Source organism: Aythya fuligula, chromosome 3, assembly GCF_009819795.1.
Source record: "Aythya fuligula isolate bAytFul2 chromosome 3, bAytFul2.pri, whole genome shotgun sequence".
NCBI lineage: Eukaryota > Metazoa > Chordata > Aves > Anseriformes > Anatidae > Aythya > Aythya fuligula.
Window position 1 is genome coordinate 38,570,952 of NC_045561.1, and position 14,681 is coordinate 38,585,632.

The 14,681-nt window shown below is 40.1% G+C and overlaps 1 protein-coding gene across 3 annotated transcripts in view; it reads right to left on the reverse strand.

Annotated features, from left to right (window-relative positions):
* The window catches only part of PLEKHH2 (pleckstrin homology, MyTH4 and FERM domain containing H2), a 54,586-nt gene extending 41,452 nt beyond the window's left edge, over nucleotides 1–13,134 (reverse strand). For all 3 annotated transcript variants that reach the window (XM_032185412.1, XM_032185413.1, XM_032185411.1), the window contains exons 1-2: nucleotides 13,095–13,134; nucleotides 8,784–8,913 (exon numbers count right to left, since the gene is read on the reverse strand). In XM_032185412.1, coding sequence (XP_032041303.1) covers nucleotides 8,784–8,906 — 123 coding nt within the window. In that variant the 5' untranslated portion in view covers nucleotides 8,907–8,913; nucleotides 13,095–13,134. The remainder of the gene's footprint in view (nucleotides 1–8,783; nucleotides 8,914–13,094) is intronic.
* Between the last annotated feature and the right edge of the window lie 1,547 nt (nucleotides 13,135–14,681).

A 14,681-nucleotide genomic window follows, 5' to 3' on the forward strand; every position in this document is an offset into this window, starting at 1 on the left:
GCTGCCTGGGTGGGGATGTCCCACCCGTATTTTCAGATGCTCTGCCTTCTGTCTCGGCACTGATTTCCCTCCTATGTGTCAAGTAACTTCCATATGACTGATGCCAAATCTTTATGCGCTACAACAGACTTTAAAGGAGGAATGGACCAATTAAGCCACACAGGCAAAACATAAAGGTGTGAAACCACGATATAAATATAGCACAAGGAAAATAACGAGAGGAGAGTTTGTAAGAAGGAATTGGCACATACATTGGATAAGATACACTTTGTTCTTTACTGATTGACTTTTTATCCCCAAAGCAACACAATAATTAGAAAGACATCTTTCATATAACAGCTTTCCTTTTTAACTAAGAGAAGTCTGTCTTGTCTCACTAAAGCTGGAAGTGATACTTACCTACCTATATGCACAAAATGAACCACATGTCAGTAAAAAATGAAACTGAATACTTTGGCACAAAAGCCTTTCCTTAGAATAAGATGAAACCTAAAAATGTTTCTCAAAGGTGTAGATTTAGTCACGAAGAACCACTTTCTGAACCCAATCTTTTTGTTACACATCTCCCCAAATCGGTAACACACATCTTAAGATGGCTCAAATGTTCCTTGGACTACTCAGATCAAGCACAGTGGATTTTCTTCACAATTTTACTGTTTGACATTATTCTCTACATGAAAAGAAATCCATATTTAGATGAAATAATTAGTTATTTAGATTAAATTCCCAAAGTCACAGCCTTATTCTTCCTTTAGATCCCACCTAACGCTCACGTAGGTTATAACTAGTGCAAAACTCATTTTGGTGCTCACAACCTGGCAGTTCACAAGCTACCACTTCTCAGTGCAGCCCCGTTTTTCCTCCTTCTGTCTTAGCTATTTTTAATACCAATGAAGAGGTAAAAGGTGAGAATTCTCATGAACAAAGCAGTGCCAGCTGGTCCTCTGCAGACTTTCTATCTAACCAACTCCTCCTATTCATTTTATCTGTGTTCAGAATTAAGAGTGTAAAAGCAATTTAGCTTCACACATATATATATGTATACACACATACACATCTATTACTTCTTTCTGAAGACTGCTAATAATTTTGCAGTCTTCTATCCCCACTCACAGTCCAGTCTGCTCTAAACTACAAGAAATTCTGGCACTGCTCTCGTAGGTAGGCAAAAGGCACTTTAATCTTAATTGCAAGTTTCACTTAACTCTGCTTTTTAGCTAGCTCTCATGACCTATGTTTAGTCCAAAAGCCTTTCCTTGGAACAAAATGACAAAATTGTCCTTAGACAAAAATTACCATTCTCCATCTGTTCAGTCTCCAAAATGATCAGTCCCAAAATTTTTATCAGTATCCATCACATAGTGAGTATAACCACTGAGGTCTATGTTTTCTTGCAAGTTGTCTGTATTTGAACAAGATTTTAGAAATAATTATTTAGCACAAAAGTCTTTCCTAGTGTTTGCTGAATATGTGAAAAGTACACATGGAAAACAATCTTTTATATTTCAGCTGACTTCATTATAGAGAAATTAATGTTTTCTTCTGGAAAATATATACATTAAAAATATGGAACAGAAAAGCCCAGGGAGAGAACTCTTACAGAACTAGTAGTCTAGGACAGCTGCCAGTAAACATAGACTTACAAAAGTGAAATTCAGCAGTGGGATTTGGGGAGGCAGTGCAGTGAAGGTCAAATGAGCAGCATGTATTGCTGGCTGAATAGTTTGTGCTTTTCCCAACTTCGGTCTTTCCTAAGGACTTTTCAGGACTTTCCTAAGCCTGGTGAAATAATAGGAAAGTTCACTCTGGCTGTCTTCTTTTCCAACTCAGATCTTATCCTGATAGTTAAGTTGTAGAGACACAATCAAATGCAAATTACATTGACCTCCACTCTAGCAGAAGCAGCTGTTACCGTAACATTCAAAATCTTGAAAGGAGTGGAGATAGCGTTTTAACAAGGTGGAAGAATGTACTGAGGCACATGGTGGCGAACTGGGAAAAAGAAGTCTCACAGGGTACTTAAAATTCTAAGAGAAATGTACCAACACCTGATTTTTCATCTCTGTGACAAGGCAGTTACCTGCTTCCTTTTGTTTTGATGGTTGTACTACGACTGCTGAAATCCTGCTACTTTTCTCTTGCTGAATTATAAGTTCTGATGAGAGCATGAACATGAATATCTAAAATAGGAGGCCTTTTTTCATGTCACTGTCTGAGGTGACAGCTTACGGATCTAAGGTACCAGTCAAAAGTCTGCTTGCCAAAGTACAGAAGTACTTGCCAAAGTCGAAAAACTTGAAAACTTGACTTGATTGAAACTGAATTTACTTATGAAATTGAAGAGTGTAGGACAGACACATAGGGAGCACGGATGCTACAGGAGCAAGCAAAATTCCAGAAATGTAAGTAAGGTGGCATGATGCAGTTTGAAGACATGACAACAGATATTTAAAGCCTGAAAATACTCTCTGAGGGAATGAAAATTAAAAGCATAAATTGTAAGTACAGGAAGAGTTGCTTCCAGGAAAAACAGAGAAAAAATATTTTGTAGCTTCTTGAACTGAAACTCTTAAAGAAATCTTTGAAAGGGCAAGGGTCTGCACAGCGCCTGCCTCCTATCTCAGCTTCCACAACATCCATCAATTGCCCCATCTCAAGTGGCTGGAACAGAACTGATGCCCCCACCTCCACACCAGCAGCAGCAAGGTTTTCATCCTCTGGCTGTGCTTTCTCATTACACAGCTTGGCTCCTAGGACAGCAGCTGATTTATTGCTTCCTGAGTTCTCTTTCATTCTTTCTTTTTTTTTCCATCTTCACCCTCCTTAGAAAGAATATAGGTTTACGACATACAAAAATAGTGAAACAAAAAAAAACCTTCTCGCTGCCATAAAAAGGCAAGGCATAAAGTTAATAATAGACAAAGGATAAAAATAGAGTTACAGTGGAAAAGGTATGGGTATTGAAAAGGTGTAAACAAGCCTACAACCCTAAGTACAAAAATTTAAACTTTTATTCTCTTCACCTCTCCTTGCTTTCTCCTGATTCTATCTTCCCAGTTGCACATTAACTTACAATAGATTTAATTATTAAATCATACAAATGAAGTCCTCCCTGTGTGAACCTTCTACAAAGCTCCATTCACTGGTGCACAGACATGAGCAGGGGCTTACCCGAACAGAGTCTAGTGCAAGACCAGAGGCCCAGGCAGCACTCTGGTACTCTCTTTATATGCTGGTTTCAGTCATCAGCAGTGAAAACTGGGCCACAGGGGCCAGTAGGGAGTTTATTATTTCATTCAGGTGTTGTCTGTCTGAATTGCTTTCCATGACAAGAGAGTTTTTTGAAGAGCAACTGAAATACTGAAAAATAATCTTCATTTGAATATTTTTTTCAGCATTTGCCCCCTTTTACTTCACTCTTCATAATCCCTTGAATGCTAATGCAAATACTCATTGCGCTTTGTCACTATTTTGTGTGCAATCACTGCACAAGTGAAATGCATTACGGACTTGACCTCTGAAAACATCAACCTTTAGACTGTCCTGCCACAGATAACAAAGCACACTGCATCTGTTTCATTTGGAAATATTAAACAACATAAATAAGTCTCCAAAATGAATACAAATACAGGAGGATGTGGACTTCGCTGCTGGTTTGCAAGCCTTTAAGTCATGAATGTGTTGTGTTTTGGAATATACTGGAAACAGTGCTTGGCCTAAAGATCAAGTGCCATTCAATTTGCATGATCTGTCCAGAAAGTATGAATATTATTGTATTTGTCACATACACACACAGTCGCCAGCTGAACATTTATACAGAGTACTCAAATCGACAGATGAAAAGTGAGCAAATCAATACGTATATGAAAATAATTATCTTGATCATTTATATTTGTTGCAAGTCATTCAAACTACAAAATAACGATGCTCTGCAAGGAATCAAACTTGGAGACATTCATGTAAATGCTGAGTATTACTGGATGTTGCATAATGCAACATTTGGGATACTGCCATATTCAGACCCTTATAGGGTCTGATGAAAATGAAATTCAGTGCAGGCTGCCCAAGAGCAACTTTAACACAGCTATGATTTTACATCACAACGTGATTTTAGTGATAGGAAAAACATTGACTTTACACCTCATGTTATACGCATAGTTAAGGTGAAAAATGTACTTGTTATGAAAAGAATGAGGGCACCAAATTTTGCTCTGAGATGAAATGCTAGCTAGGAGTTAAACTTGCAGTCAAATACTGTAATCTTTTAACCAGTGAAGGTTTTTAGTGAACTCTTCATCTGCGTAAGACTCAAGCTGCACTAAAATAAAGGCTTCTACTTAAAACTCAGTTCCACACACATCCTAAATTTGGCGTACTAGGGATACTTTCTACATCATTCCTTAAATTCCTTTAAAGACCTCTCCCACTTACAGCAGCAGCTTCTGCTTAAAACTCCAACAAGGTCTCTTTCTTTGCATGTTAGATTTATAAATATGGACTCTTTTCTTGGCAAAATGAAAACAAACAAAAAACCCAAACAGATAAACAATAGTGAATGGATTAGTTCTTTGAAAACATTGTATATTTCTTTGCTCCTCTCTCTCTCTCTTCCTCTCCCCTGAGTTCACTACAGAATTACAGTACTGGTAGCCACGCTGCTGAAACATAACTATAACACAAATTTCTCAAACTTCTCAGCCACTGAGGTTCAAGGAAGAGTCCTTGATGAACTTAAAAAAAAAAAAAAAAAAAAAAAAAGTCATTTGTTTTTCTAAATTAGAATAAATCTATTAGAAAAAATGTACTGAAGATTTCCACATTAAATGATCATTATTTGCAAAACCACTGTTAAAGAAAACAACTTTGCAAAGGTATTTGATTTTGGGTGTATAAGAAAAGTTTTTCAATTAATTCAATGCCCAAATATATTTATAAATGCAGAGAGATTGCAGACATGGATATTAAAAAAGGATAAATTTAAACAAGCCCTTATGAAAATCTGGTTTTAGACTGAATTACAGTATACACAATGAAAAAAAGCAATGGCAGTTTATGACAAGTCACACACATACTGCGACAGGATGTAAACTTCTTTTCCTGATTCATTGCCTTGAGAAGATGTCTCAATTACACGCAGAGGAAGAAGGCTGGAGAATTACCACAGTAATTCATTTATATTACCTTCCTGTGGAGACCTCCTATTTAGTCACAATACCACTCTCGCTCTGTTTTCTGCAACAATTACATAAATTACATAATTTAATACCCATGAGGGCTTTACATCTGTCATGCTATAGGACTGTGATTTCTCTTGCTATTTTGAAGTAGAACCCTCTCTAGTGCTATTGTTCAATGTTTTACTACACACTTCATAGCACAGAGATGAGAGTAAACAAAACCACAAAGGCCTATGCTAATCAAAGTATGAGTGTGAATTTGTGTGCCTTGCAAATTATAAGTTGTTTCATTCTACAACGGGTAATAAGTCCCAGGAGTGACACAGGCTGTGCTCTTCTCTTGTCATTAATACTAAGATCGAGTACTGGCCAAACAATTTGTCAGTATTTCCTTTGCTGTTTTCCAAATATATTTTTGAGTAACAATTCCATGCAGTTTAATGTCGTAATTGTGTGGATGTATCTTTCCCTTTACAAATACTGAGAACTGTTTGTATACCTTACAATTTTTTGAAATAAAAATATGCAAAAAATAACCACTGGATCATTACAAATGAAACCAACATGGAAACAAATACCACTAAGGGTTTAGTGCAAACAGCTGGTTTTCAGTCCTGCAAGATTGATACATCTCGAGATGGATACAGTCTCATTTTGTGAAGCTCTGACCAGCCTCTTTGATGCATGTCCTAAATGACTTCCGGTTTATGAATGAAAGATTCATATTAAAAAGTCAAAGTGACAAAGTGAAGAGAAAGATCATTTTTTAATGAAGTCTAGCAATGCTCTGCTCTGGAGAGCAATACATCAAATTTTCCCAGCTGAATACTTGTTGGACCTTGTTGCTCTTCAATGGAAAATATTTCTCCCATTCTCAACTCCTGTAAACACTTTGCTTTTTGTAAACATTCTCAGAAAATTAAGGAAAACTAAAACAAGAAGGCAGTAACATGACAAGTTCTTAAGACTCTTCTTTTCAACTTTAAAGTAACATTTTTCACAGTTGAGAGCGAATCAGTAATTTTCCTTTGACTGCTTTGATTCCGGCACAGTGCTGAAAACCTTTGATGTTAACTCTGCACATTCTAAAATGATACAATAGTGCATACATTTATGTGAATTTAAGAGGACTTTTCTAGCAGCTAAGAACTTGGGAACGCAAATTGTAAAGGAACAAAGTGAAAAGACGAAGGAATTCAAAGGTTACTTCTAAAATCTCCATTTTTATTTTTTAACACAGATGGTTTTGTGAAACACTGCTGATGCACTTTAACTTTTCAGTTGCCAAAATCATAATCAGCAGCAGCTGCATAAGAAATGGTAGTTATGGAGGCTGGAAAGTCCCTAGGAAAGTCACATCTAGCGTTTTGCCACTTGAATTCTATCCCAAACAGTAGTGATCTAAATGGCGTGAAGTGGCAGAAGACATATACATGACATCTAACAGCCCTGACTGTGTAAGCAGCCAATAATCTGTTAAGTCTTATGACAGAGGGCATTTTACTCTGATGGATGTTCTCCTCCACGACTGATGGACATGTCTTGCTAACTGGAATGAAGGACACAAGGTTTTCCCTTTTCTTTTTTTTAAGATGAGATATCAAAAGATGGCATTTGGGCAACTGGTCATTCTTTCAGAATCCTATACTCTGCAATAATTGTTCAGTAAGAATTTACCATTAGGTAAAAAAAAAAATAAAAATAGAATTTTCAATTACAGTGATTTCTAACAGCAATATCTTTAGTCATGCCAAGGCAAAGATACTTGGAGTATTAACTCTAAAAATTCAATGCCAGCAGAACTCAATATTATTACACAAAGGTTTTACTTTGTTGTAAATTTTAATGCTAACTTTAATAAAAAGACCTACATAATGAAAAAAGTCAGACCCAGAAATTATTTTTCCCCATTTTTTTCCATCTCAGGTTTAAGTTTTCTAACTCCTTAGATATGAGAAGGGCATGAACAGATAAAATCAACAGTGACGAACTGCCAGGACCAAACGACATCCAGTCAATAACTGGATGAGGTAGTTGAACCACCTATTGATCTGTAATCTGTAGGTAGCAACTCAGTGGAAACTGTAAGAGCAGAATTAGGGGGCATGTGGATAAATGGTGGTAGGCTAGGCAAGAGTCAAAGTGGCCCTTCTAAAGAGGACTGTTAGGTCACAAAGCTACTGAAGTTCTTTGAGGGAATCACTCAGACTGCAGATAAGAGAGACCTGGTTTACATAATTCATATTTTGGAAAGTGTTTAAAGGAACCAAACAGCCACAGGGTAAGAAGGAATGTTCCTCCATGAATTGGCTCAGCAACGAACAAACTTTACAAGTTTCAGTGACCAGTCAATAAAATAAAAAAATGAAGCATAACACAGAAATCTAAAGGACTTTGACTAGATCCTGGAATTGTGACAGATACTTCCATGAAAACATACATGATGGTAAATTTGTTTAGCGAAGTAAACAAAACCTTAAGACTTATTTGGAAAGGAATAGAGTACATAACTGTGTACACCGTCCTTTTTTTTCATAAATAAACAATACATATTTTTCCTGCTGGAATACTATTCAGTTCTGGTCCCCACCAAAATGCAGTAAAATGGAAACGATTCAAATAAGACTAAGGGTGGATGATAAATGCATGCGTGGCTTCAAAGGGAGAACAGATAAGTTTACAAAAGACAAGCACTAACTTAAATCTATTCAAAATAAAATTGTCTTCCCTCTAACACAGTAGAAAGGGACATGAATTTTATTTGGGGGGGAAGCAATTGGTGGAAGATTTAGCTCAAGGAAAAATAGAGCAGTTTCCACCAAGTAGCTTTTTAACTAGGAATTCACTGAAGGCAGTAATAATGATGACATAGTTCCAAAGACTCTCTAAAATGTTTTGTCCCTTCTATTTTTAATTACCTTGTTCTGTTGGAAGTGTTAAACCCGGTAAATGCAACAGTGTTTTTTGTTTTGTTTTGTTGTTTGTTTATTTGTGTGTGTGTTTTGTTGTTTGTTTTTTTTTTAAGTATTTCAAATTTGGGTTCATTTGCAGTTATCTGTTGGGATCGACACATTTGAACTTGTCTCGTGAAACATTTCTCTCTTGCAAAGTGAAGTATATATTTAAACAGTATTCTTCAAATTAAATTATATGATACTTTTCAACTTCCAAGGTACCTAGACTCTCCACAGTTGGAGATGTCTTATAGGATATACAACTCTGCTGACCTATATAATTTGATAAGAAATACTAACAAAAATAATACTTCTTTTCTCCAACAGTTTTTATGTCTTAAATCTTAAATCTTAAATATTGTCAATACTTAACACATTTCCCTAAGTAATGTCATAAACTTGACTACTGGATACATCTTTTTCTCTTCATGAGATTTGCCTGGGTGTTTTCATTTGAAAGTAAACATCTTTGCTAGCAAATCTGTTGTGTGAAATTCTTTTACAGCATTAAAACAGATCTGTTTTCCTTTTTTTTTTTTTTTTTTCCTGGAAAAAAAATATCTTAGTAGTAGTAGTCTTAAATCGTGAACTGTGATGAACTCCCATCATCTAATCATTTGTACAGTATTAAAATTCATACCATGAGACCTACCTTTTCTGCTAATAATTCTCTGATCTTGCTTGCTTGGAGACGAAATTTCATTAACTGTGACTCCAGAGTTAAACATCTTTCCTTCCAGTTTACTGTACCTTCTGGCTCTGATAGATCAGCCATATTTATGCTGGAAAAAGGAAGAAAAAAAAAAAACACACCTCAAACTGAGTCTGTTTTAAATGTTTGACTTTTTAACATATACATTACTAACCTGTTTTACATAAATCTCAAGAATACCCCCGGCTTCCGTACGTGTACAATTCCATAAAGCTTAGTGAAAGAAAATACGTGAGCCTACAAAGGCCCTTATTGTAAAGGGGTTATTTGTGAAATCTGTGCTGATAATATTTAGGTGTACCTTAATTTAATTTCTTCAGTTATTTCAGGTCTGCAACATGTTTTTCATCATAAGCAGTGAAAAGTCAAGTATTTTAACCTTCAGTTCCTGTGTATATCCCTTCCTGCATAGAGAGGCTTTCTGGAGAACTGAGCTCTTGTTAAGAAAATGCCTTATATAGGTGTAGCTACACAGAAGTTAGCAGTACATTTGGTTTTATGCCGGTTTACTGATTGGCAGATGATTCAGTGAAGTGTTTTAAAATTGTTATGCTTAATCAGATTGCCTTGAAAATTTTATCTCTTTAAAGAGATGCAAGCTGGAGCTTATGGTTCCAGATGTAAAGATAGGTGAGCAAATGGCCCCTAATAGGTTCCCCCAGGGAAAACAATCCCTTTGTATCAGCTATAGGAGATCTCAGAACATCCTGGTTCATCTGTGTTTCAAGTTCACTGAAACCTGTGCTTTCATCTACGTTTAACTGCTCATGCCTTCTGAAAATTAAGCTCTGTGCCCTTTTGGATGAGCACTGCTGGAAAAAATATCCAGGATGAGAGCTGGCTCATCATGGTTAGAGTCTGAGAAGCCAAGAAAATCATCTGTGTGTAAGCAGAAGGACTGGGCTCTGTTGTATTCCAGCTATTTGTAGACAGCTTAGCAGAGAGTAAGTGGAGGGCTGAATGTAATCACTCAGCTCAAGATGCTTCCTTGCGAGTGAGGGCCCCGGCCTTTGCAGGGATCCGAACATGTAGGTTTGGCTGTGAAATAAAGCTTGAATTGTCCATGGGAATTCAATTTATCTCACACATACAAACCAGACAGCAAAGCACCATTCAGTGGAAGGCAGCTGTAAGACCAGAACAAACACAAGAGTATCAGCCATGCTGCATGTCTGTCACCTATGCCATGGACAAGGCGATGCTAACACGGGCACGTGGCCACAGCTCAGCGTCATGGAAGAGACCAGCACAGAAGAGCCAAGATGCAAAATGTGCAGCTCCATCCCTCCCCACCTCCTGCTGTTGCAGGAGGGAGTCCCAGCTGCAGGGGAAGGACCCACGGGTTTACCTTTGACACTGCTTCTGATGCCAGGAAGAAAAAAGGCAAAGCACCACAAGAGAAATCAAAGTCACGAGTAGGATTCCAAAACTTCAACATTTTTTGCAATACATCCAGTAGTATTTTTTAGTTCTTTCCTGAGTTTTCAATGTCTCAGATTACTCTCAAGTTTACAAGTTTACCATTGCTAAGCAGGTGAAAAACTGTCACAACTTTCCTTTCCTTTCCACACCCTAATTTCTTTGTTACTTTCATTCCATATCTACGTTAGAAGTAAAAAGAGGAAAGTATTTTTGCCGTAATTGTTTGCCTGAAGGTAACTGCTCCACTCCTGACCCTCTCTTTCTCTTGGTGTCTCAGGCTGTGGTTCAAGCTGTTAAGCACGAGGTTACAACCATCCCTATTCAGGAATCCTCTACTCCGGAGCTCAGGAATCCCTGTGGAACTGCTGAGATTCAAGCATGTTATTAAAATAGTTTCCTGAGTGGATCCTGCAACACCCAAATTCTCAACTTTAAGCACACTAGCATTTCTTCAACTGCCAGCCTTCTAAGTGATTGGCATCCTTACCATTTCCCCTACGGTGTTAAGCTTGCCAGAAGATTCCCAGGACTGTGAGGGAAGCAGGTTCCTCCCCTTGTCCCATCCCTAATCCCCTCTCCTTGTGCAGAGTCCCCACATGCACCGGGACACTTCCAAGCAGCAGCTTCTCCTACTCTGCAAAGGAAGCAGTGGCTTCAAGCATGGACTGATTTGGGCAGACGGTCCGGTCTCCTAACTACTGAAGAATGACAATTTCCTATTAGATTGTCTATTTAGGACTTCTTTTTTTACAGTGTTCTTCCTTGTTGACTAATCACAGCTACGTAAGACAGAGACGAACTCTGCCAACATCTGGTTAACAGTAGGATATTTCAGTGTTTGTGGTGGTGAAAATACAAATGGATAAAATCGGGAAAGAATTTTTGCTTTTTCGTAGGGCGCAATATTGCAGGGTGGAGCTAAAAATGTTTGTGTTTCAACAGACAAAACATTTGAGTAGATGGATTTCTGGCAGTGAACAATGCGTTCAGCCAAGTAGTTTCTCAATGCCCAAGCTAATTAATATTCCACTGTATAAACATTGCAGATAAAAAGTTCGAGAATAACTCCTTTTATTGTGGGATGCTTGTTAGAGATTATTATAATTTACCTCACATTTTCCAAAAAGCCAATGGGTTCTGGAAATATTTACAGACACATAATACACTGTTTACAATTGTGGAGTGAATGATCTTGCTTTGAATCAATGACTTCCTGTTTCGTGTTTGAGTCCCCAAGGGAGGAAAAAAAAATGAGTTCATCTCTTTTGGCTTCATAGAGTGCTCTGAATCAGCACTCTAACCTACAGAGTCCTCCCCTTCTTCCTGCTCCAGTTCCCACTGCAAAGCCCTCCGTTCTTCGCAGGCTTTAAAAATAAAATCTTTTGAAAAGTAAACTAAAAAAGCACATGTTAAAGTGGTAAGTTCTAATTATGTCATCAAAAATTAATTGAGACAAGTTTGACAAGTCTGGAAAGATTAAATTTGTCTTTTTCATTTTTTAAGTTTATAAACCTCTTCATAGGCTTCGAGAAGCCAGAATGTCACATTCTCCCCAAAAGGATGGAAATAATTTCTTTTTTTTTTTTTTTTTTTTTTTTTTTTTTTTTTTTTTTTTTCTGTCTGCTTGGAAATTATCAAAATACATCTGAGGGGGAAGGAGGGAACAATGTTCCAGCTTTCTGAAGCATGTTAAAAATTTACATATTCCTTATCATGCTGTCAGTGTTTTGCTCTGTTTCTAACAAAACGCTGTGTTTAACTAAACATTTCATATTCTGTCCATATGCTCCGTCCTTTCTCTGCCGGAGGAAGCTTGATAAATCCTCCTGCTTCACTAGGAGCGGGTTTGTGCAGTGCTTGTTGGCTTGCCTACCATGAGCAGCACCATCCTACAGCGTTACAGCCCGAGGGCCCTGTACTGCAGGCCCTTCTTCCACCCAAACACAGCGCTTCCAAATTATTTTTGGAGCCAGAAAGGTTGGGCTGGAGAAAGGAAACGAGCCACAAAGTGGACCTGTTTGGGAATCAAGGAAGCCATTCGCAGGTTTGTCAGTGGCCAGGCAAAACTCACCTAAAACAGTGGGAACTTTATTTTCCATTCGACTCACTTTGCAAAATTCCGTGCCCAGACGAACTGCACCCTAAGCTACGGAAAACGGCCTTCAAACCCCGATTGAGGGCAGGTTCTCCCGCTGTTTGCTCTGTGCTGTGGGGAGCGTGTGGCACACTAACTGAAGGAGTGTGCCAGCCACGGGACCCCGCTCTGGCCCTCCTGATCGCCTCATTGTGGGGCTGAGGGGGCAGCCAGGTGGCACGGCCCATGAAGCACCCTCGGCTGTACGTGGTCACTGTCATCGCGCCGCACAAAACCACCTCGTGTCACCATTTTGGGGGCTGCAATTTTGCGAGGTCACGGCACGACGCCAAGGAGTAACCTCTGGATGGGACTGGGAAGGCTGGATGCGGAGGGACTTTTAATAAGATTGGGCTTTATTAAGCGCAATGAGAAGCTGCGTGCTTCCCGCTGTCCCCTTTTTGGGGGGCTCGCTCTGCCGGCCACCCCACACGAGCTGGGACCCCAGCGCCCTCCTCCCGCCACCCTACACCCCGCAGGCTCCACACCGTGACCTCACATCACGTCACTCCCACACCATGTCGTCACCCCCCGCCATGTCCTGATATGACGTCACCCCCCCCCCATGTCCTGATATGACGTCACCCCCCACCAAGCCGTCGTCATCCCCCTCCATGCCCCTCACACGACGCCGCCCCCCGCGGGCTCCGCGCCTCAGGGCAGGGAGGGCGGGGGTCGGGGACGCGAGCTCCCACCTGGCCGGCCTCGCCTCGCCTCGCCGGGCGCCGTCCGGGCTGTGGGCGCCGCGGGCCGCCCGCCCCACCATCCCCGCGGCCAGGCACCCCGCCTGAGCGACGGCCGCCGCGGCCACTGAGGAGCCGGGGCCGCCCCCGGCGGGGAGCCCGGGCGGGGCCTGAGCCCGGCGGGGGGAGCCCGGCACAAAGTGAAGCCCGGGAGGTCGCGGCTCGATATGAGGGGGCGCTTCGGTGCTGTGAGGTGGCAGAGCGCTGGGGCAGGCTGCCCCGAGGGGCTGTGGGCAGCCTATGGGTCTGGGTGGAGATTTTGGGATTGTCTTTTGGTTGGATTGGGAGATAGAGGGACAAAATGGTCTACGGGTTCTGAAGCACGAACCGCCTGCACGCCACCGCTGTGTTCAGCTCCTCGTACAGTGAGGTGGTCTTTTTGTGTAAGCTGCTCGGTCACGATGATCAGTCAGTGAAAGTGCGTGGTTTTGTGACTGAAAAAAAAAAGGGCCTTGAAAGCTCAAATGTTCCCATCTGATCATCCACACAATTTCATTTTTTCCTATTCAGTTCAGTACAGCTTCCAGTTTTCCACTCGCTTGCAGTGACCTTAAAGTAGCCAAAGAACTTGACTGGATCTGATTCATATGCTGGTACTTTCCTAAGTGCCTCATGTAGTTTTGAAACGCCACTGAAAAACATATTGAAAATATCATTGCTGGAACAGCAAGAAATGAATTATTTGTTACCTGACATCTTTTTTATAAAGTGTCTTGAAAAGCCGCATTAAAAACAAATGAACTGAAAAAAAAAAAAAAAGTTATTTGTTCACATGAAAATATTTCTCCAAAAGAATAAAAATTATCCTCCTGCTCCTAACCATCTCTATACAAGAGGATTTAGTGTTGGTGTTTAATGCAAACTTCGTGTTTGCTTTCAGCCATCCTCTGCAGATAGACCCAACGCTGTGGAGAGCGTTTGACTTTGGGGTGCGTGGAGCCCAGGCAGACCGCAGGCTGTGGGAATGGCAGGCTTGGACCGCAAGAGGGAGAGCAAAGCCCGTGAGCTGCGTGAGTGTTTCTTTCAGGTTGTTTTGCCGATTGACATTTTCTTTGGCTCAGATAATAGTACTAATGATGCTCCGCAGCTGTGCAGCCCTCAGTACTGACAGGTAAAGAGGCATGAGAAAAATAGTCTGGAAGAAGGAGTAGGGATGCTGAAGATTTTCTTTGAACTGCCCTGACAGGTAATGCCGATATGTCTAGAATCCAAGGTCAGTTACTGAAGGGAATGAAATTACAAGTAGACCAGCTGCGATGCACAGAACAGAATAAAACTTTGTTTTGTAATTAGAAGGTGGGAATGCCATAAATATTAAAGGTGTGAAATAAACATAGAAAACTATTTTGCACACAAGTGCAGTCTCATGGAGAGGTGTTTCTCATTGCTGTTGTCGCAAGTAGATGTTACATAGAAGCAATAATAAATCAGAGGCACAGTCTTGCAAGTATGTACAGAACATGCAAAATACATCACTGCTACACAGTATGTTGAAGAAGCAAACTACACCAGCAGAGGTTTGCACCTTGGAATGATCAC